At 45.3% G+C, this 20312-nt stretch overlaps 2 protein-coding genes across 10 annotated transcripts in view; both read left to right on the plus strand.

Moving 5' to 3' along the window:
- The window catches only part of LOC128347883 (synaptonemal complex central element protein 1-like), an 85497-nt gene that overhangs the window by 56989 nt on the left and 8196 nt on the right, over positions 1-20312 (plus strand). For all 9 annotated transcript variants that reach the window (XM_053303138.1, XM_053303140.1, XM_053303137.1 and 6 more), the window contains 2 exons: positions 1119-1233; positions 10801-10890. In XM_053303138.1, coding sequence (XP_053159113.1) covers positions 1119-1233; positions 10801-10890 — 205 coding nt within the window. The remainder of the gene's footprint in view (positions 1-1118; positions 1234-10800; positions 10891-20312) is intronic.
- LOC128347882 (uncharacterized) lies at positions 2781-10786 on the plus strand. Its single transcript, XM_053303131.1, has 2 exons — positions 2781-6997; positions 8290-10786. Exon 1 carries the CDS (start codon positions 4075-4077, stop codon positions 5266-5268), a length of 1194 nt encoding a protein of 397 aa, XP_053159106.1. The 5' UTR covers positions 2781-4074; the 3' UTR covers positions 5269-6997; positions 8290-10786.

A 20312-nucleotide genomic window follows, 5' to 3' on the forward strand; every position in this document is an offset into this window, starting at 1 on the left:
CATGATTACATAAGTTTTAAAAATAAATGGAGAATTTGACTTTTCCCAGATACTCTGAAAATAATTAAAGGATATGCAGAGTAAACTGTGTCACTGCTTGGAATATATTCTAGTATTTCAGAAAGACAGTTAAAATGAGAGAAAGACCAAGAAACTCCCAGTGGGCCTTAATACTAAGGATTTCACATTGATTCAAAGACAAACTCACCATTAATAGCCATATTATTAAGACATCACATTTAACTCACTTATCACAAGAAGCAAAGTAAGAGCAAATGGATACAATCTTAGCTCATAAACTTCAGCTCAGCTTACACTAGCTCATAGATCCTTCCAGACAGCAGTAAAATGTGCAAAGTGAAGAGCTCATGTGCAAGTTCAAAGAGAGAGATTACTTGCCCTCCACACACTGAGTCTAATCTTATCTCTCTCTATTACCTGTCCATTCTTCTGCCATTAGCCACATTCCGCAATTAATCATTTTAAACAAGCTACATATTTGCAGCCCTAGTGCTGCCCAGTTTCTCTGTTCTTTTCCTTTCTAAAATTAAAATATGCACTATGCACTACCCTATGATTGGTACACATGTCACATTTGGTGGTGGGGGCAGGGAAAAGGTAAACTTCCTGTTCTCAGAGAGCACAGCAACAGCAGCTTTAATAGGGAAGTGGGAAGCTGGATAAGTGTCCCAAGCAACCAGAACTGAGAAGAGAAATTGAAGTATTTTAAAAGAAAGGGGCAATGTTTTCTCAGTGGTTACATCTGGTAGGAGTTAAGGGAAGAGGAACTTAAAACAAATATTGTGAGCAGTATCACTAGTGTGCCCACATATGATCTTTAGAGAACCCCCTCCCTCCCCTTTTTCAGGAGAAGCAGTAGAAGCAATGTGGGCAGCTGAAACCCCTTTTCTAGAGAAAGTAAAGGTCCTGAGCAGCAATGGAATATTATCTGTTGCTTGAGAACTAGATCCTGTGTAAGGAGCACTGACTACAACTTAGTTTTAGAACACAAGCTTCCTTTTTATTGTTGTCTAGCAGCACTCCCTGTCTCTGAGGTGGGAGGGACTTTGTTACCAAGATGTGCTTTAATAGTTTCTTCTGTTGTGACATTTCTCCAGAGAAGTTGATCCAGGGGAAATTGGCTGATGTGCAAGATAAATTTGATTTGCTGAGCCAGTCTGCCTTCAGTGAGGAGAGAAAGTTCCTGAAGAGCCAGGAAGCTGCATCTGCCTTGTGAGTGTAGACCAATCTAAACTTTCCTGTGGAATATTGCTGCTTAGCCTCTGCCTAATAATGTAGTACATAGTAGGGTATCCAATTAAGATGGTTTGCAAAACTTGTTAAAGGAGAAGAAATTTTAAAAAAGAATTTTCTAACTCATTCTCTTGATACATATGAGAAATTAATTGGAGCATGATCTTTGAGTATTAAAACAGACATGATTGTTCACAAGCTTGGCTGAATTTGAAGAGTTAGAAACCAGAGAATGTGTGTGTGGTTGATGAAAATGAATAATTATACATATTTAACAATGTAATTAACAGATGAATAAAACGGAATCATTTTATTTTCTTACATTGCTTTGTTAAATTGTGTTTGTACATTTGTAAGCTACTACGGCATTGGGCCAAAAACAATGGACCTTTTATTATATTTTAAAGTCAAGTAATTTCTTACAGTAGGACAATCAATAATTAATATCTTGGGCAAAATATGTCATTGGAGGATCCATTATGATAAAAGTTTGGGATGGGGTCTTCCACATTATATTTCATCCGTCAAGTGACTCTTTGGATGGATCTGTATGTACCACAGTCCCTCTACAGGCAACAAAATGTGAGACCTACTTCTGTGGTGACTGGGGAAAAGAACAGGTTATTCTTGTAAAGTAAGAATGGGCTGGCAGGTGGTCCATTCCTGCCAGAGGATAAGATTGCACTGGGAAGGACTGTGGAAGCCTATGGGAGTGTGTGGACTGGAAAAGGACTTTGGAACTTACATGGAATCTTTGCAGATCCCCCTTTTTTATTGTTTGATAAATATACCATTTAATGTATTAGTGCTGGTCAAGTGTGCAGTACAGTGTGTGCACCAAGGACACTTATAACATTTAAAAACATGTAGCCTCTGTTAATTTCATTAGGACTTGTGCCAAAGAACTTGATAGACTGGGCTCATTCATCTTTTCAGTAACCCCACATTTCTGCCTTGGGCCTTTACTGAAAATAGATTTGATGTTGACATCACACAGCAGTTTAAGAGTAAAATTATAGTGCACGTAGTCTCCCCTGTCTTGAGGTAAAAAAAGCATTCTCTGATGCTGACTTCAAGGACATCTCAGAATGGGTTATCCCCTCCCTGTGGTTTGAAGGCAGGACTATGCAAATTAGTTGAAGAGCCTTTAAAGCCTGGGGAGGATAACCCCTCTTAGTTCTTCTAAGTGGTCTCTGTGCATCACACAGATGGGCTTCCACGCAGCGCGAGAAGCATCCGAGGAAAAACCTCACAAGCTAATAAAACTTTCTTCCTTCATGCTAAGTAGGTAGCTAGAGCCCACCCCCAGTACACCTAGGTCATGTGACCCTCTCCCTCCTCCTCAGTTCTTTTTTGTCCGCCTATGGAGAAACATCTTGGAATACCTCACAGGTTTTTATTCTGTCAGGATTTATAATTTTACTTTTATTCTTTCTTTCTGCCCTTCTTTATTATATTTCCCCCTTGTTTACCATTTTGCGCTTTTACTTCATTTGTGTGTAGTATTACTTCTAGATTCTTAATCTTCTGAGGAAGAAACGGAGTTATTTAACACACTGTATGGCCAGTGTGTTAGCCAAAGTTTAAACGCTGTCAAAAGTATAGAACGGCCTTTCCCTCCTCTGACGGACATAGTTTGTGTTTATTCTGCCTGGGTGAGACCCACATTACTGTGTCCTGTGCACACTGTCAGAAGTTTCTGAGACAAGCAAAAAGAAATAGGGCATCTCGTTTACACTTACACCTGTGGAAACAGGCTTTATCGGCAGAAACTATGGAGCACTCTGACAGCAGGGCGGTGCCTAATCATACTGAATGGGCTAAATCAGGTGAGGTGGTGGTGTTGCTGCCCGGAGGGCCTGGGACTCCATCGGGGACTTCCTCTGCCTCCAATTTGCTGGTTTCTGGTACGGTGCTATGTCAAGCCCCTGAGGTGAATCTGGCTATCTGTGCGGCCCTGGTTACGATGGCAGCCCCAGCGGGGCTGGCCGATGTTCCCGCTGCCCCAACGAAGCACAAGAAAAAGAAGGATATGTCCGGTACTACGCCAGCACCGCAGGCAAAGCTGATGTAGCTTCCAAAGAGCCGGGTATCAGCGACTCCGATTGCCGCACATGCGCGAACTGCCGCCGCTCCGAGGTTTACAGAGCCTTCTACAGAGCTGGCAAAGAAGAAAACAAAGAAGAGGCATGGCGAGCCCTGTTGGGACCGTTAGGAGATGGAGCATCAGGTGGCCGCAGAGAGTCTCTCCCCTCTCCGCTGACAGAGTGCTCTCTTGAAACCAGACAGTAAAACCACCCCCCAATGACCGCCCTAGAGGGAGACTGCCTAGACGTCAGTGGGGCGCTGATGACAGCAATGCTCCTGCTCTGGAGTCTAATTTTTCAGAATCGGGCTCGGAACATTGGGAGTCCGCATACTCGGCAGAGGACAGTGGGCCCGATCCCTACATGCCTAGAGCATGTGCTTACTCACCTCATCACTCTATAAAATACTACCCGTCATGTAACTATGATGATACAGACGACAGTGATCCTGAGGGCATAGTGTATATGGGACATTATGGAGACTCATATAGAGCCCGGGACTATCAGGAGCATTCTGGAACCCCTATTACAGACCATCGTTCCTGTTCTGACTCACCATATCGGTATGGGGAAAGGGAGATCCCACATTTTAGAAGGGGCCCCCTTCCATATAAGAGGTGCTGTTACCCTTCTTCTACCAGAGTGACGCCGAGTGCCTCCCAGGTACACTCCCTACCAGACCGCCGGGCCACGGACAAGGTCTATTCCCGATTTCCACCAATGGCCCCTGTTCATGATACGAGTACGTCAGCTAGTGTACCAGCCACGTACAAAGGAGATAAGCATGGGTTATCTTGTGCTCAACCTTCGGGGGGAGGTCATCCAAACGTCTCTAGATCCGGTCTGCCCGGTCCCACCTGAAAAGATTTTGGAGTCCTCCGACTCTTCGTGCAATTCTGATCCAGATTCCAACACTTCCTCCTCTGGTGAAGATACTGTGGCTCCTAGACGTGACCCACAAGGCAATGGGGTTGAGCCGTTATCTCTGTCTGGGAAATACAAGACCTTTCTAGCTTACGTGTCGAAAATGGCTGGTGCGCTGGGGATCCAACTGCATGAGGTGGCTAAACCATCTACAAACCCCTTGTTTGATGTTCTAGAGGAGGGTTCGCCTCAGGTTGTGGCACTCCCTATGAATCAGGCCCTCTTGGACATTGTACAGAGTTTTGGGGGGAAACCATCATCTGTCCAGGCAGTTTCTAGAAAGGTGGATAATCTATACAGGATACGCACAGAGGACACGATGTTCCTGCATAAACATCCAGCGCTGAACTCTATTGTTGTAGAGGTGGCACAGACAAAATCTAAGAATAAGCTTCTGTTTACTGCAGTGGACAGAGAGGGACTCCAGTTAGATGCTATCGGAAAAAGAGTGTACTACACCTCTGTGATGCAGATGAAAATTGCAAACTATCAGGCCTGCATGTCCAGGTATAACCTTCTCCTATGGGAGAAACTAACAGAACACCTGGGATCACTCCAAGAGACACAACGAGAGGTGATCCTGTCTTTTCAAAAGGAGGGTTACAAGCGGAGCAAGCAACTCCTGCATACTTCTAAGCATACAACAGACTCCGCGGCCAACAACATTCGTCAGTTAGCTCAACACATTTATGGCCAGGTTTGTCACCCGGCAAGGGATGTCCAAAGAATGTTAGGTTTAATGGCCTCCACAACAGCCACATTACTGACGGCCAGACTCCATATGAGACTGCTGCAGCGCTGGTTCCTTGATGCCTTTTGGGTGTCGAGGGACCACAATTCCAAAGTATTGCGGATCCCAGCTCAGGTACGCAGTACTTTGACTTGGTGGATGAATATTCGGAACCTAGAGCAGTCAACTCCATTCCAAAGGACTCCTCCGCAGGTCCTAGTGACGACGCCTCAGAGGATGTTTTGGGTGCGCATCTTCAAGATCTTCGCCTGAACGGCCACTGGTCCAAGGAAGAATCCCTCCACCATATAAACTACCTCGAGCTTCCGGCCGCATTTAAGGCCTTAAAAGGTTTCCTCCCGGAAGTACAAGGCCGTCATGTACAAATAATTACGGACAAAACCACCACCAAGGCCTATATCAACAGACAAGGGGGGACTGGATCTTGGTCTTTGCTAGCTCTGTCTCTCGACCTATGGCATTGGGCCTTAGGCCATCAGATGGTCCTTTCCTCTATTCACGTCAAAGGTTTAGACAATTTCCTGGCCGACTCCTTAAGCCGCTCAAACAACGTGCCTCACGAATGGAGATTGGACCCAGATGTCCTACATACCATCTTCACGCACTGGGGGATTCCCGATGTAGATCTCTTCACAAGTGAGGACAACCGACAGTGCCGACACTTTCACTCCAGAGCGGGAGTTGGGAACGGATCACTGGGAGACGCCTTCACGACTACCTGGTCCGGGAAATTCCTGTATCTATTTCCTCCAATCCCTCTTCTTCCGCAGGTTCTCCAGAAACTAGACCTAGACTCTGCAGACGGCATTCTGATAGCTCCGTGGTGGCCACGTCGTCCGTGGTTCCCACGTCTCCAGGACCTGTTGGGGCCTGTTCATACGTCTTCCCCTCCTACCATCGCTTCTGTCACTGCAGGGTGGTCAGATTATCTATCCAGACGTATAGATGTTGTGCCTGACGGCGTGGAGAATCCAGCCGTCTGGTCACCAGAATTGACAGAGGTGTTGGCGGCTAGCAGGAAGCCATTGACAAGGAAGTCATATGCAGCAAAATGGAAACATTTTACAGAATTTTAAAATTTGCCGAATCCAACGCGTACCAATCTGGCAGTGGTGCTTGCCTATCTTTTAGAGCTAAAAAAGTCAGGACTCGCTCTATCCTTGGTTAGAGTCCATTTAGCGGCCATCTCAGCTTACCGTGAGATTGCTGCCCAGGGCCCCTCATTGTTTACTTTGAGGGAAGTTAAGCAATTCTTAAAGGGTTTAGCTCACCTGCACCCTGATACACCCTTGATTACATCTTCCTGGGACTTGCAGTGTGTGCTAAAGGCACTAATGGGTAAACCGTTTGAACCAATGGCGACCTGTGACCTAAGACTACTGACTCTTAAGACAGCCGTCCTTGTCACTATCACATCGGTCAGGAGGGTGGGAGAATTGTGGGCTTTACAATGTGATCCCCCTTTCCTATTGTTTCAAAGGGAGATCCTCTGGGAGCGCTCCATAGCAGCGAGCACTCCAAAAAGGCAGAAGAGCGGCAAGTGGAGAAGGAGAGAAATGAGGAGGCTTTTTTTTTTTAAGCAAACACAAAGCGTAATAGCAGGGGGAAGGAAGGCTGACAAGAAACAAACAGGCTTACGAAGATAGAGAGCAAAAAAACAGAGAGAGAAGAAACTGAAAGAGTTCTACCTAGAGCCAACGCAGGACTAAAAGAACTGCAGGTTGCTTACCTGTAACTGGAGTTCTTCTTGTGGTCATCTGTCCAGTCACACAGATGGGCTTCCACGCAATGTGAGAAACATCTGGGAAAAAACCTCACAAGCTAATAAAACTTTCTTCCTTCATGCTAAGTAGGTAGCTAGGCCCCACCTCCAGTACACCTAGGTCATGTGACCCTCTCCCCCTCCTCAGTTCCATAGTCAGCCGGGGCAGGCTGGGTGTGTGTGTGACTGGACAGACGACCACAAGAACTCCAGTTACAGGTAAGCAACCTGCTGTTTTTCTAAGTGGTCTCTGTCCATCACACAGATGGGTGCATAGCAAGCTATAATTGTGGAGGAGGGGCAGAGCCTATGACCTCATGATTTGTAGAAAAACTGTTGGCCAGTATGAGGGAAAAAGCATGCACAAAGTTATAAAAAACACAACTTTTATTAAACCCAAGCATATAATAAGTTTCACGGTAAGAACCATGCATAACCAGAGGGCCAGCGTGGTGTAGTGGTTAGAGTGCTGGTCTAGGACCAGGGAGACCCGAGTTCAAATCCCCATTCAGCCATGAAACTAGCTGGGTGACTCTGGGCCAGTCATTTCTCTCTCAGCCTAACCTACTTCACAGGGTTGTTGTGAAAGAGAAACTCAAGTATATAGTACACTGCTCTGGGCTCCTTGGAGGAGGAGCAGGATATAAATATAATAATAATAATAATAATGATAATAATAATAACAACACAGCAAAAGGCAGTTAATCGAATACAGCCTGCAAAACTGATTTCCCAAAAGAAGCATCCTTATGTGCTCTAACATCCAAGGCATAGTGCCTTATGAAGAATGAAGGAGATGCCCAAGTAGCTGCCTGACAAATCGACTCCAGAGGAAGGCCTCTGTCAAATGCAGTGGACGTAGCTACTGCTCTGGTAGAATGAGCACATAGCGAATTCAGGGGAGTCCGACCAGCCACCTGGTAAGCCAATTTAATGGCTCTCACAATCCATGAAGAGATTGATTGAGAGGAGGCCCTATGTCCCTTATAGGGCTCTCCATATGTCACAAACAAGGACAGAGAGGTCCTGAAGGGCCTAGTCCTATCAACATAAAAGGCCAGAGCTCTTCTGACATCTAACGAATGCCACTTGTGCTCTAGGTCATTGGACGGATCAGGGAAGAACACAGGCAAAGAAATTGTTTGAGACCTATGAAAAGAAGATACAACCTTGGGGAGAAATAATACATCAACACAAAACACAACCTTTATGTGATGGATGAAGATGGCTTCTCTCTGTTGATGAGGAGCCTGTGATCCTGTAGGACTTGTATGAGTCTTCACTGGTTTGTCTGTGCCGTTGTGAGAGATGGCGCTTTCAGGACAGGCTAAAGCATAGTGTCTGATATTAATAATGAGTCCCAACATATTTGAAGTGGAGGAGGTGGTGGCTGTCTGGGTATGTAGAGGTAGGCCTCCTTGAGGTTGATCGATGCCAGGAAGTCCAGGTGTTGCAAGGCTTCTGCTATGGCACGGAGGGACTTCATGCGAGACTTCCTCCTCTTCACCCAGCAATTCAGGAACTTGAGGTTCAGGACTGCCCGCAGGGAGCCGTCCTTCTTGGGAACCATGAACAAGATAGAATAGATCCCACTGCATATAATAGAAGCAGGGACGAGTTACAGGTAAGCAACCTGCTGTTTTTCTAAGTGGTCTCTGTCCATCACACAGATGGGCGCATAGCAAGCTATAATTGTGGAGGAGGGGCAGTGACTGTTGCTGGTGTCTATCTTGGTGTTTGTTTGTTTTTAGAATGTGAGCCCTTTGGGGACAGGGATCCATCTTATTTATTTATTATTTCTCTGTGTAAACCACCCTGCTAAATAAAGAGAATCACCATGGTAAAAGGTGCCTCTTTGCCCAGTTAGCAGGGGATATGAGGCTTGCCCAGTTAGCAAGTAGATATGAGGCTTCCTGCTGGAAGGAGTAAAATTGTTGTTGTAGTTGTAAACTGCCCAGAGACTTGTGTTTTGTGTGGTGTACAAACATGTTAAATAAATAAAATAAAACTTGTTAGTCACCACCAATGATTTTCTGCTGGATGTGGGCAGTTGCCAGTCATGTTTAACAGCCTCTATGAATGATTCTGGAAGGGGCAGTGAAAGGTCATTGCTTTTGGGTTTGGGGAACACCAACACGCTTTTTGTAAGTGGTTGGGGATCCTCGGGGGTGGAGAGTCTGCAGACCCAGGGTGGAAATGGTCCTTGTCATTAATGGTGCAAAATCAGGTAGTTAGAACAGTCTTTGGGAATACCATATTGTCTAGGTTCTGTCCATCAGGCCATTCCCCGTCTTTCTTACCAGTGGGATCACTGTCTGGGTCTCCTGGGGTGTCATAAGTGTTCATGTGCTCAAGCAGATGATAGGAGCCAGATTGAGAGGTGTTTTGTTTGGGGCCACTGGAGGGGACTTCTGGGATCAGGGGATTCAGGCTCTGAGAGTTCCAAAGAGTGAATACTGCCCTCCCACTGGTTAGAGACCTGTGGCATTTTGGACTTTTTTTTCTTTGAATTTTTGGTGTGTTTACATTTTTGCTCAGATTTTTTTTTAGGGGAGGGCTGCTTAGGCTCCAAGAAAGATGATGCTTGAAAACATATATAAAATACATAGAACGCTTCAGATCAACAAAATCACTGTTTGTCTCATTTCTACCTCGAAACACGGGACAACCGGCTTTTCTGGATATGATCGCGAGGTGGATCAAGGCCTGTTTTAGCCGTGGCCACGAATCTCAAAACTTTGTTCTCCTACTCGCCTGCTCCACCAGAGCGGTGTCTACGTCTGCTGCATTCTCCACGAATGCTCTGGTTCATGAAATATGCAGGGCAGCCACTTAGGGGGCCCTCTCTAAATTTACCAGACATTATAGCATGAATGGTTATGTCTCAGTGCAAGCAGCATTGGGTAGAATGATACTCCAGCACGTTCTTCCTCCTGAGAAGGCATGGGTGCTCCCGCCTGAACTTGTGGATAGGGCTGTGTTATGTCCCATTCTGAGATGTCCTCTGAGCCGGCAGCAGAAATCGGAGCATTGGTCACTTACTGTGAAGGCTGCGTCTTGCTGCTGGATCCATGGAAAACTCGACCCTCCTGGCAGGGCACCTACGTCTATTTTTCAGGATGCTCTTCACCTAGCTGAGTTTCCCCCCACACGATTAATTTTGGGCACTGCTTGTGCTCATCTATCAGTTCTTAATGTTACCTTTGCTTCTTGTTAGTTCTCTGTGTTCTCTCAGGTTCCTATTCCACTTCTTGGCCTTAAAGAACTGGGAGGGGTTATCCTCCCCAGGCTCTTAAAGGTGCTTCAACTAATTTGCATAGTCCTGCCTTCTATCCATGTGGAGAGGATAACAGGGCCACATGTAGAGGATAACGCGGGGCAGGGCCTTCTCTGTTGCTGCCCCCAGACTCTGGAATGCTCTCCCAGTGGCTATTGACTCCTCTGTCTCCATCACACTTTTTAGAAAGCGTGTTAAATCTTGGCTTTTTACCCAGGCTTTTATATGATTGTCTCTACTGCTGCTTCTTTGTATTTTGTACAGTTTTTATGCTTGTATTTTAAATCTTTTTAGTCAGATTTGTTTTATATTTTAGTTTAATATTTTAATCATGTCATTTTTATAGTCTTGTTTTTAATTTTTGTGTAAACCACCTTGGGATTGTTTTAATGAAAGGTGGTATATAAATTTAACAATAAATAAACCCATTCTTAGAGGTCCTCTGATCCAGCAGCAAGACGTAGTCTTCATGGTAAATGACCAAAGCTCAGTTTACTGCTCTCAGTTGAATCTGGTATACTTCTGATGGAAGAGAATTTCACAGGCAGTTAGCTGCAGTTCCATTTATGGTAACCAAGACTATTCATTATACCTCCAGCATATGCGGAGGTACATATGGGTGAAGATTCTTATATGGGTTGGATAAGTGGAAGAGATGTGTTCCTTGCCCAGTCTTTCATGCAGGGGATGTACAGGTAGATCGATGTGAGAGCAGCACCCTTGACGGCCTCCCTTTCATCCCTAGGGAACTGTTCAAAGAGGAAAACCAGAAAGCAAAAGAGTATCTGGAAACAGTGTCCAAGTACAATTCTGATTTGCATCAAAAATGTGGGAGGTGAGCAGAAGGAGGAGTGTATGCTCTGCCTGAGTGAGTTGGGAACACTTTGGGGTTTGGGTCGGGCAACTGAGGGGCTAAGGTTAGTTTTGTTGGTGTTAACCCTGCTGACTATGTTACATAGAACTAACAGACCAGTGATGGATTCCATTGTTTCTATAGGGCACTACCTGGTTCAAATTGGGGAAATCAAGTTTAAATGCCTCCTGCGGCAGAAGTGAGAAAGAGAGGAGTCTTTTTTTGAATTTGGAACTTATTTATATGAGAATTTCAAGATTTGTGTTTTTAAGCATTTTGAAAACAATTCTGAGGGTTGGTCTGCTTATTAAGCTCACTGAAATAATAATAATAATAATAATGATGATGATGACGACGACGACGATGATGATGATGATGATGATGATGTAGCTGTTCCACTTTCACTAGGTGTGAAGTACTCTATGGATAGAGATGACTTTCTGGCAGCTTTACTGCAGTAGAGGGGAAATCATTAAAAATCACAGGAACGAAATGGTCACCTCAAGTGGTAGTTTGGAGGACAGAGCACCCTGTTCTTCCCTCTATTAGGCTGGTGCCTCCCCTTATCCAGTAGTACTCCAGCTAAGATTCCTGCTCCTCATCCTCCTGTTTCCTCCTGCATTTAAAAAAGAAAATGTGGAGGAAAGGAGTAGTGGCCTAGAGCATTCTGGTAGGAGGAGAAACTGATCTTTGCTAGGTAAGGGGAGAGGCATGCGTTGCTGCTGCTCTCATTTCCTGTTGGATTTTTAAGTGTGGAGTAGTGGTCTAGAGTGTTCTCCTGGGAGCACTGCTGGAAGATAAGGGGAGGAGGATGGGCAGATAATGCCTGTTACCAGAACTGCCCCAAGGTGCTGGCTAGACAACTCAACTATGCTTTTGGCTTAAAGCGGAAAAATTAGCTTGGGCTGGGGAGTGGTTTGGCTCCATTACTGATTTAAGCAAGTTGGGTGTATTTGAAAAAGATGAGGAGACGTAGGTACAGTTTAAAAGCTTTAATAAAGGTAAAATGTGGAGTTATAGAAGGCAAAAAAGAGTTTAGTCAGGCAATTCAATAACTTGACAAAGGTTCTAAATGACAGTCTTGGTTAGAGGCTTGTGGTAGTTTGGCTAAAGTTCTGAATGAGAGCCTGCTTAAGGGCTTGCAAAACCAAGTGCCTGGAGAGCAAAGGAGGGAAACCGGAAATAGACAAGAAGGCTTAGAGATAGATGGCTAGAGAAGTTAGTATTGCCTATCCATCTTGGCCGCATTAGGTTGCACGATGGCTGGGCAGTTGCACCTCCTCTTGAGTAAAGTATAGGGTAGAAGCAGAGATAAAGAGCAGCAGTTACAGTGTGCGGGTCTGTAGGATCCAAACAGAAGGGCTATTCCCACGATCAGGCAAAATCGGGCTAAGGCAATCTAGTCCGATTTTGCCTGATCAATGGAGCCACCAGGCTCGCAGGCAAGCCTGGTGGCTCCCAGGTGGTTAACCTGCTTAAGTACCCCTCCCCTAAAACTGGGTTTGTGGAGCAAGCGTCCCGCAAACCTGGGTTTTTTTATTGTGAGTAGCTGAGCCACGGCTCCACACTGTGGCTACTCATGGGTAGACCCCTGGAGGGGAGGCAAAAAGCTGTCTCCTGGCTCCGGGGGTCTCACCAGCATGCCTTGTGCGCTCACGCAGGGCATGCTGGGGCTTCCAGGGGCCAATTGGCCCCCACTCCCCCCCAGCCCCCGCCAGCTCCATCATGGAGCCAGAAATCATGTGGGCGGCCAATCCGGCCACCCAGGGCCCCACCCTGCTCATGTGGCTTAGCCCGCTCTCCCCGCTCACTCTCCAAAGCCGGGTCTCACTGATCATGAGACCTGGCTCAGAGTCTGAGGTTATGGTGGCCTAGCTGGGGTATTTATATCTAAAAACATGCCCTGAGGCAACCAACTATTGACTCAGTCAGGTAGCTATCCTACCCTGGAGAGCAAGGAATTGCTGTGCAAAACTGAGGCCATTGCTACATGGAAGTTACTTTACGTGGGTTCATCTGGACAAAGGCGAGAGCAAGCTATGCAGAGGTGACTGTGTGAAGTGAATAGGCTATGGTTGTTTACAATCTCAAGGAACCATGATGTGATAAAAGATACACATCTTTTATTCGTTTGAGCATCTCTCCCTTTATCCTTGCAAGTCAATTAATCATTTTTAATGGGATGGGAAATAGCCATTTCGGTGCTCTTTGCTAAGAGGCATACCAAATACATCTCTAAGTAGGAGGATCTCCTTCTAAACAATGTGCTTTGACACATCTGCTTGCTGACTCAGCTCCAATAGAGGAGGGGCAGGGGCGTCCTTTCTCAGTTTGTTGTCCTTTTAACCTGTTGGCACGCTGCCAAGCTCAGTCTGTTGCTTAATGACAATTCTTGCCAAAGAGCAAGGTAAATGTTCATGGAGACTATGATTCCATGGTCTCATGCTGGGAATGCATTGAGAGGGGTGCTTCTTGTGTTACCCCCAAAACATGGCTTTCTGGCAATATTGTTGCCAGGAAGAAGGGGGTGGCCTACTGCACATTGCTGAGGAAGGGGATGGTAGTTCACTGTGCTGCCTGAGGGAGGAGGGATATCTATCTATCTATCTATCTATCTATCTATCTATCTATCTATCTATCTATCTATCTATCTAGAGGAGGCTGGGGTGGGGTGAGGGGGTGAGTACTGAGAGTGGCTTGTGAGAGTCCTGCACTAGTCTACTGTTAATATTGCAGGTTGCCATCATGCTGAGGCTGAGATAGTGGTTCCTGAGAAGCGAGATATGGGGTTGGAGTGAATTAAATTCTAGACTATTATAATGCATGGAGCCCTCTGTTTCATGTAATGGATGAACTCAGGTGTTATGGTTCTGTTTTATGTTTCAACAGTTTATTACTTTATTTGACCAAGTTCGCGTTTATGTAAAGCTTTTGTACTTTGTGTTTTGCTGGTCGAATGACTGTAACAACAATGATTTGATTTGATTTGAGATAGTGGCTTGTAGCAATACTGCCCCCCCCCCCAAGTCCTTCTATGCTGCCTCATCATGATGTAAGGGGGTTGTTCCTGGGAGGGGTGGGCGAAGTATGCCGAGAGGTATACTCCCAGTAGGGTCACCCAAAGCACAAAGGTAATCCCAGCTGCCCAGCTAAAGCAAGCAGGCACCTACATTGGGCAGCAGTGATATAGGAAGGTGCTGGAGGTAGATGATCACTTCAGTGATGGCAAAGGCATCATTTAATACTGCATGGGAAAAGGTAATGGTAAACCACTCCTGTATTTTACCAAGAAAACCACATGGATAGACAAAATGGAATGATTGTCGATGTAGTGCTGAATGATGGACCCCTCAGGTTGGATGGTACTCAACATGCTACTGAGGAAGAGCTGAGGATCTCTCAGAGTACTGATGGTGTTTGTAACACGGTTAGACTAAAGCCTTTTGGACGTCTAGCAGCTGATGTTGCCATGTGGGAAAAGAAAATCTGCAAAGATAGAAGCTTCAAAGACAGAATTCCAATGGGAACGTGGAACGTAAGAAGCATGAATATGGGAAAGCTCGACACAGCGAAAGATGAAATGAATTGACTACTCTGTTGTGTGTGATAATGTTTCTGGTCAAGGACTGAAATAAAGTATGTTCTGTTCTGTTCTGAATTGACTACAGATTGACATCTTGGGCATTAGTTAATTAAAATGGACTGGAATGGGACAATTTCAGTCAGAAAACCATAGTGTTTACTACTCAGGACACGAATACCAAAGAAAGAATGGTGTTGCTTTCATAGTCAGAAAGGATATAGCAATGACAGTACTTGTGTACAATGCAGCCAGTGACCGATTAATATCAATTAGATTTCGTGTACAACCCTTTAACATGACAGTTCTTCAAGTATGCCTCAATGGCTGATGCAGAAGAGGAAGCTGATGAGTTTTATGCTCAAGTTCAGTCTGAAATTGACAGAACATGGAAGCAAGATGTGATGCTGATGGTTGGAGACTGGAATGTCAAAGTTGGAAAAGGTAAGGAGGAAAACACTGTTGGCCTATATGGCCTAGAAAACAGAAATGAAGCAGGAGAACGACTTATTACTTTCTGCCAAGCCAATGATCTCTTCATTGCTAACACCTTCTTCAAACAACCAAAGTGGCACCTATACACATGGTCATCACCAGATGGAATACACAGAAATCAAATTGATTACATTATTGGTGCAAGGAGGTGGAAGAGCTCAATTACAATAGCAAAGACATGGCCGGGGGCCAATTGTGGAACAGATCACAAACTGCTCATGTGCAAGTTCCAAGTCAAGCTAAAGCAGAAAAACAAAGCTATCCAGCTTCCACGATATGATCTTGAGAATGTACCCACCATTTTCAAGGAGAAAATCAGGAACTGCTTTGAAGTTCTGTACCTCATTGATAGGGAACCAGAGGAACTGTGGAATGAAATCAAAGAAGTTGTTAGGGATGAATGTGAAAAGAGACAACCAAAGATCAAGAAACAGAAGAAAGCAAAATGGATGTCAGAACAGATGGTGGAAATTGCCATGAGAGGAGCCAAAGTCAAGAAAGATAAAGACCTTAGGAAGGAACTTAATAGGGAATTTCATTAAGCTGTTAGAAGAGACAAGGAGCAACATTACAATGACAACTGTAAAGACCTTGAGGATGGAAATAGACATGGAAAAACAAGACAAGTTTTCCAAAGGATCTGTGAACTCAGAGGGAGGTGTCAACCTCAAATTGGTATGTTAAGGGATGCCAAAGGACAGATAGTAACTGATTCAGAGAAGATCAAACAGATATAGGAGTATACTGAAAACATGTACAGCAGGGACGTCAACATCCAAGATACTCTAGAAGATATTCCCTACTTGCAAGTACCTCTAGTACGGGAAGATGAAGTTAGATCAGCATTCCGGTCATTACCAAGTCAGAAGGCTACAGGAATTGATGGAATAACTACAGAAATATGGCAGGCAACAGAAGAAGAATCAGCCAAGGCTCTAACCAAACTATGCCAGCAAATTTGGAGAACAACACAGTGGCCAACAGATTGGAAGAGGTCAGTCTACATACCCGTACCAAAGAAAGGAGACTCAACAGATTGTGCAAACCATGGCACAATATACTTAATGCTCAGGATCATCCAATGCAGATTAGAGCCCTATGTGGAAAGGGAAATGCCAGATGTTGAAGCTAGTTTCAGAAAAGGCTGAGGAACATCACTGCTGATACATGCTGAATAATTCAGTTCAGTTCTATTTATTTACGGCCATTGACCAGAATAAACCAGCAATTACAATTGCAGTAGCAAGAAACAGATGTTAAGTGAACGTAAAAATAACACAATAGCAATTAGTGCAATACCAGATCATAATTGCAGCAGTCTCATAAACAGTCCGGGCTCCCCTTTGAATCAATCAAGGAGCTACACACCCTATTGGCTATATAACAAAATTTTACCACGATATGAGAGATAGAAGAGTCATTATCTGCAAGTAAAAATTTAACTAAAAAATTGTCAGAATGTCCAGGGAATCTGGTCAATAAGGGTAAAATCAGACTGTGCCTAAAATCCTGATTAAAACCTACAGTACAATAAAAGATGAGCAATGGTTTTGGTTTCATCAGAACTGCAGGGGCAAAGCAGAGTCTCCATGAATAGGTGTTGAAACCTCCCAGTAAGCAGATGGGAAAGCATTTTAAAACCAAAACGTGGTGAAATTTTGTTATATAGCCAATGCTGGTCATCTAATTGAACAAGTGAAACATATCAAATATCAGAGTGGTTTTCCAGTACAATGGTAGGAAATCTGCACATGTCAGATTGGTCTCTGACATGGCACAAAGAACCATACTTAGGGCAGTGGCTATGTCTCTGCCGCTATAAAACTATATCTAGCCAAATCTATGACACAACTTTTATATGGCACTCAATTAGGTCCCTATACCAATTTTGTCACTCTAGAAAGGATCTAGTCAAGCTTCCTGAGAGCCCCCCCCTTTTTTTTTTGCGCCTAGGTGCACAGCTAAAGTGATGATTCGCCAAGAGGCTGGTTTATTAAAGGTAGAAACCAGGGCTTGACTGTTAATCATTCATTACTGGCTGAAACTTCATCTCCAGCCAGTAGGGCTCATACCCAAATTTTTATCGGCTATGCCTCAGCCCCCTTGGTGTCTAAAGATAGTCAACAAACTCCTTCTCCTCGGATTAGCCCAGTTTCCTTACTTGAAATGGGATTTGTGAGAGCACAAAACACAGTGCATCGGCGATTGGAGGATGCTGAGCTCCAGAATGAGGTGGCTTGTCTGCCTGCATTCTATAGACCATTAAAGACAGAGTCGGATTTTTCTCCTGCACCATACCTGGCATCTATCACTTTTTCTAAATTATGATGGGGCTTCTCTAGAGCCACTTATTGATTGATAAGTTTGAAAGTTTTGACCATAGAAGATCTCTTGAGATAGAATCGAAGGCTGCTTTAAAGTCAACAAAGGCTGCGAAAAGAGAGCCTTTGTTGGAACAGATGTATTTGTCAATTAAATACTGCAGAATTAGACAATGATCCATGACTGATCTACCATACCTAAAGCCAGCTTGTTCTTCCACCAAAAGGCCTTCTTGTTCTAACCAGTTTCATAAATTTATACAGAAATGTTTGGCGTATAATTTACTGATTATATTAAGAAGGCTTATTGGCCTATAGTTAGCTGGATCCTCTCTGCTGCCTTTTTTGAAGATAACTATAATGGTGAGACCCCAGTGATATGGAATTTGGGCTGTCTGATTGATATATGTAAATAGAGAGGCCAAAACTGGGACCCACCAGTCAATGTTAGATTTCAATAGATCGAGAGGGATGAAATCATTGCCAGGGGCCTTTCCACTCTTTAACTGAAGAATCAGTTGTTTTGTTTTTTGGGATGTAACAAGGGGCCATTGGGGAGTGGAGTCAACTGGTAAATCCAGCTGAGTGTGCGTACCCTAGTCACTGTAAAGAGAAAAGAAGTGAGATTCCCAAGACTCAGCTGGAATTGAACTAGCCATGTGCCAGGGGGAGGAGTTTAGCACAGACAGAAGTCAGCTTCCAAAAGCCCACAGAATCCTTATTCCTGACAGTTCTAATAAGGGTTGACCAGTTTTCATGTACTGCAGCTCTTTTCTTGTTTCTCAAGAGAGCCTCATAAGCCTTCTTTTTCTTCATCACTTCTAATTTCATTGGCGTAGATGGGTTGGCTTTAAAACAGGCAAATAGAGAGACAAGATCTCTCTTGGCAATCACACACTCCTGATCAAACCACTTCTTTGTGCAACTAATCTTAGATTTAGAGTGGGCGAGACAAAGTCTAAACAAAAGTGGTTTTAGGGTCTGAACAAGTGCATCGTAAGCACTGAGAATGGAAGAAGAGTTCCCTAGCTCTCCTAAGAGCTTTGAGTGGATCTCATCACCATGCTCTGATCTGGTCAAACTTGGCAGCTGATCGAGAGTTGGGTAGCCTTTTAACCCTTTCACAACATAAAGCCGGGTGAAGCTGTTCTGGAAGACTCTAGTGATAAAAATGTGGTAAGTTGCTAAATTTATTTATTTATTTATTTATTTTTGCATTTATATACCGCCTTTCATTAAAAAGATAACCCCAAGGCGGTTTACAAAAGTTAAAAACATACAATAAAAACACAATAAAAACATCATATTAAAAGTACAAAAACATATAAAAACAGGCATAAAAACAACACAACAAATACAACAAATAGAAACACAGAGAAGCCGCAGTAGAAAACAATCATGTAAAAGCCTGGGTAAAAAGCCAAGTCTTTAAAAGCTTTCTAAAAGCCGTGATGGAGTCCGAGGAACGAATGGCCACTGGGAGAGCATTCCAGAGTCTGGGGGCAGCAACAGAGAAGGCCCTGTCCCGAGTGCACGACAACTGGGCCTCCCTCATTGTCGGCACCCGGAGCAGGGCCCCCTCAGATGTCCTCGTCCAGCGGGCATCAACCCTTGGGAGCAGGCGGTCCCTCAAATACCCTGGGCCCAAACCGTTTAGGGCTTTAAAGGTCAAAACCAGCACCTTGAATTGGACCCGGAAACGAACCGGCAGCCAGTGCAGCTCTTTCAAAATGGGAGTGACATGTTCCCAACGGGCAGCTCTGGATAAAACCCTCGCTGCCGCGTTTTGCACTAGCTGCAGTTTCCGGATATTCTTCAAGGGCAGCCCCACGTAGAGCGCGTTACAGTAATCCAGCCGCGACGTGACTAAGGCGTGGGTAACCGTGGCCAGATCTGCCTTCTCGAGAAAGGGACGCAGCTGGCGCACCAGCCGAAGCCGTGCAAAGGCACCCCTGGCCACCGCCTCCACCTGAGCCTCCAAAAGCAGAGCCGGGTCCAGTAGTACCCCCAAGCTGCGTACTTGCTTCTTCAAGGGGAGTGCAACCCCATCCAGAACCGGTAAAATCTCCTCATCCCGATTGGCTCTCCTACTGACCAACAGTACCTCCGTCTTATCTGGATTCAGTTTCAGTTTGTTAGCCCACATCCAACCCATCACGGCCTCCAACCCCCGATTCAGGACATCCACCGCCTCCCTAGGATCAGATGACAAGGAGAGATAGAGCTGAGTGTCATCCGCATATTGCTGACAACTCAGTCCAAATCTCTGGATGACCTCTCCCAGCGGCTTCATGTAGATGTTAAACAGCATGGGGGACAAGACCGATCCCTGCGGGACCCCACAGGCCAACGGCCACGGGGCCGAGCAGTAGTCCCCCAGCACCACCTTCTGAACCCTCCCCTCAAGAAAGGACCGGAACCACTGCAACGCAGTGCCTCCGATTCCCATACTCGAGAGGCGGCCCAGAAGGATACCATGGTCGATGGTATCGAACGCCGCCGAGAGGTCCAGCAGAACCAACAGGGACGCACTCCCCCTGTCTAGTTCCCGGCGTAGGTCATCCACTAGAGCGACCAAGGCAGTCTCAGTCCCATACCCGGGGCGGAAGCCAGATTGAAAAGGGTCCAGATAATCCGTATCATCCAAGACCCTCTGCAGCTGGGACGCCACCACACGCTCCATCACCTTGCCCAAAAAGGGGAGGTTAGACACAGGTCTATAGTTGTCCAGGTTGGAGGGATCAAGGGAGGGCTTTTTTAATAGAGGTCTTACCACCGCCTCCTTGAGGCACGATGGCATCCTGCCCTCCCTTAACGAAGCATTAACGATCACCTCCAGCCATCTACCTGTCCCCTCCCTGGCAGCTTTTATTAGCCATGAAGGGCAAGGGTCAAGAGCACACGAAGTCGCCCGCACACTGCCCAGGATCTTGTCCACATCCTCAGGCCGCACCAACCGAAAAGAATCCAACACAACGGGACCAGATGGTACCAGAGGCACGTCTGCC

Source organism: Hemicordylus capensis, chromosome 2, assembly GCF_027244095.1.
Source record: "Hemicordylus capensis ecotype Gifberg chromosome 2, rHemCap1.1.pri, whole genome shotgun sequence".
Taxonomy (NCBI): Eukaryota; Metazoa; Chordata; class Lepidosauria; order Squamata; family Cordylidae; genus Hemicordylus; species Hemicordylus capensis.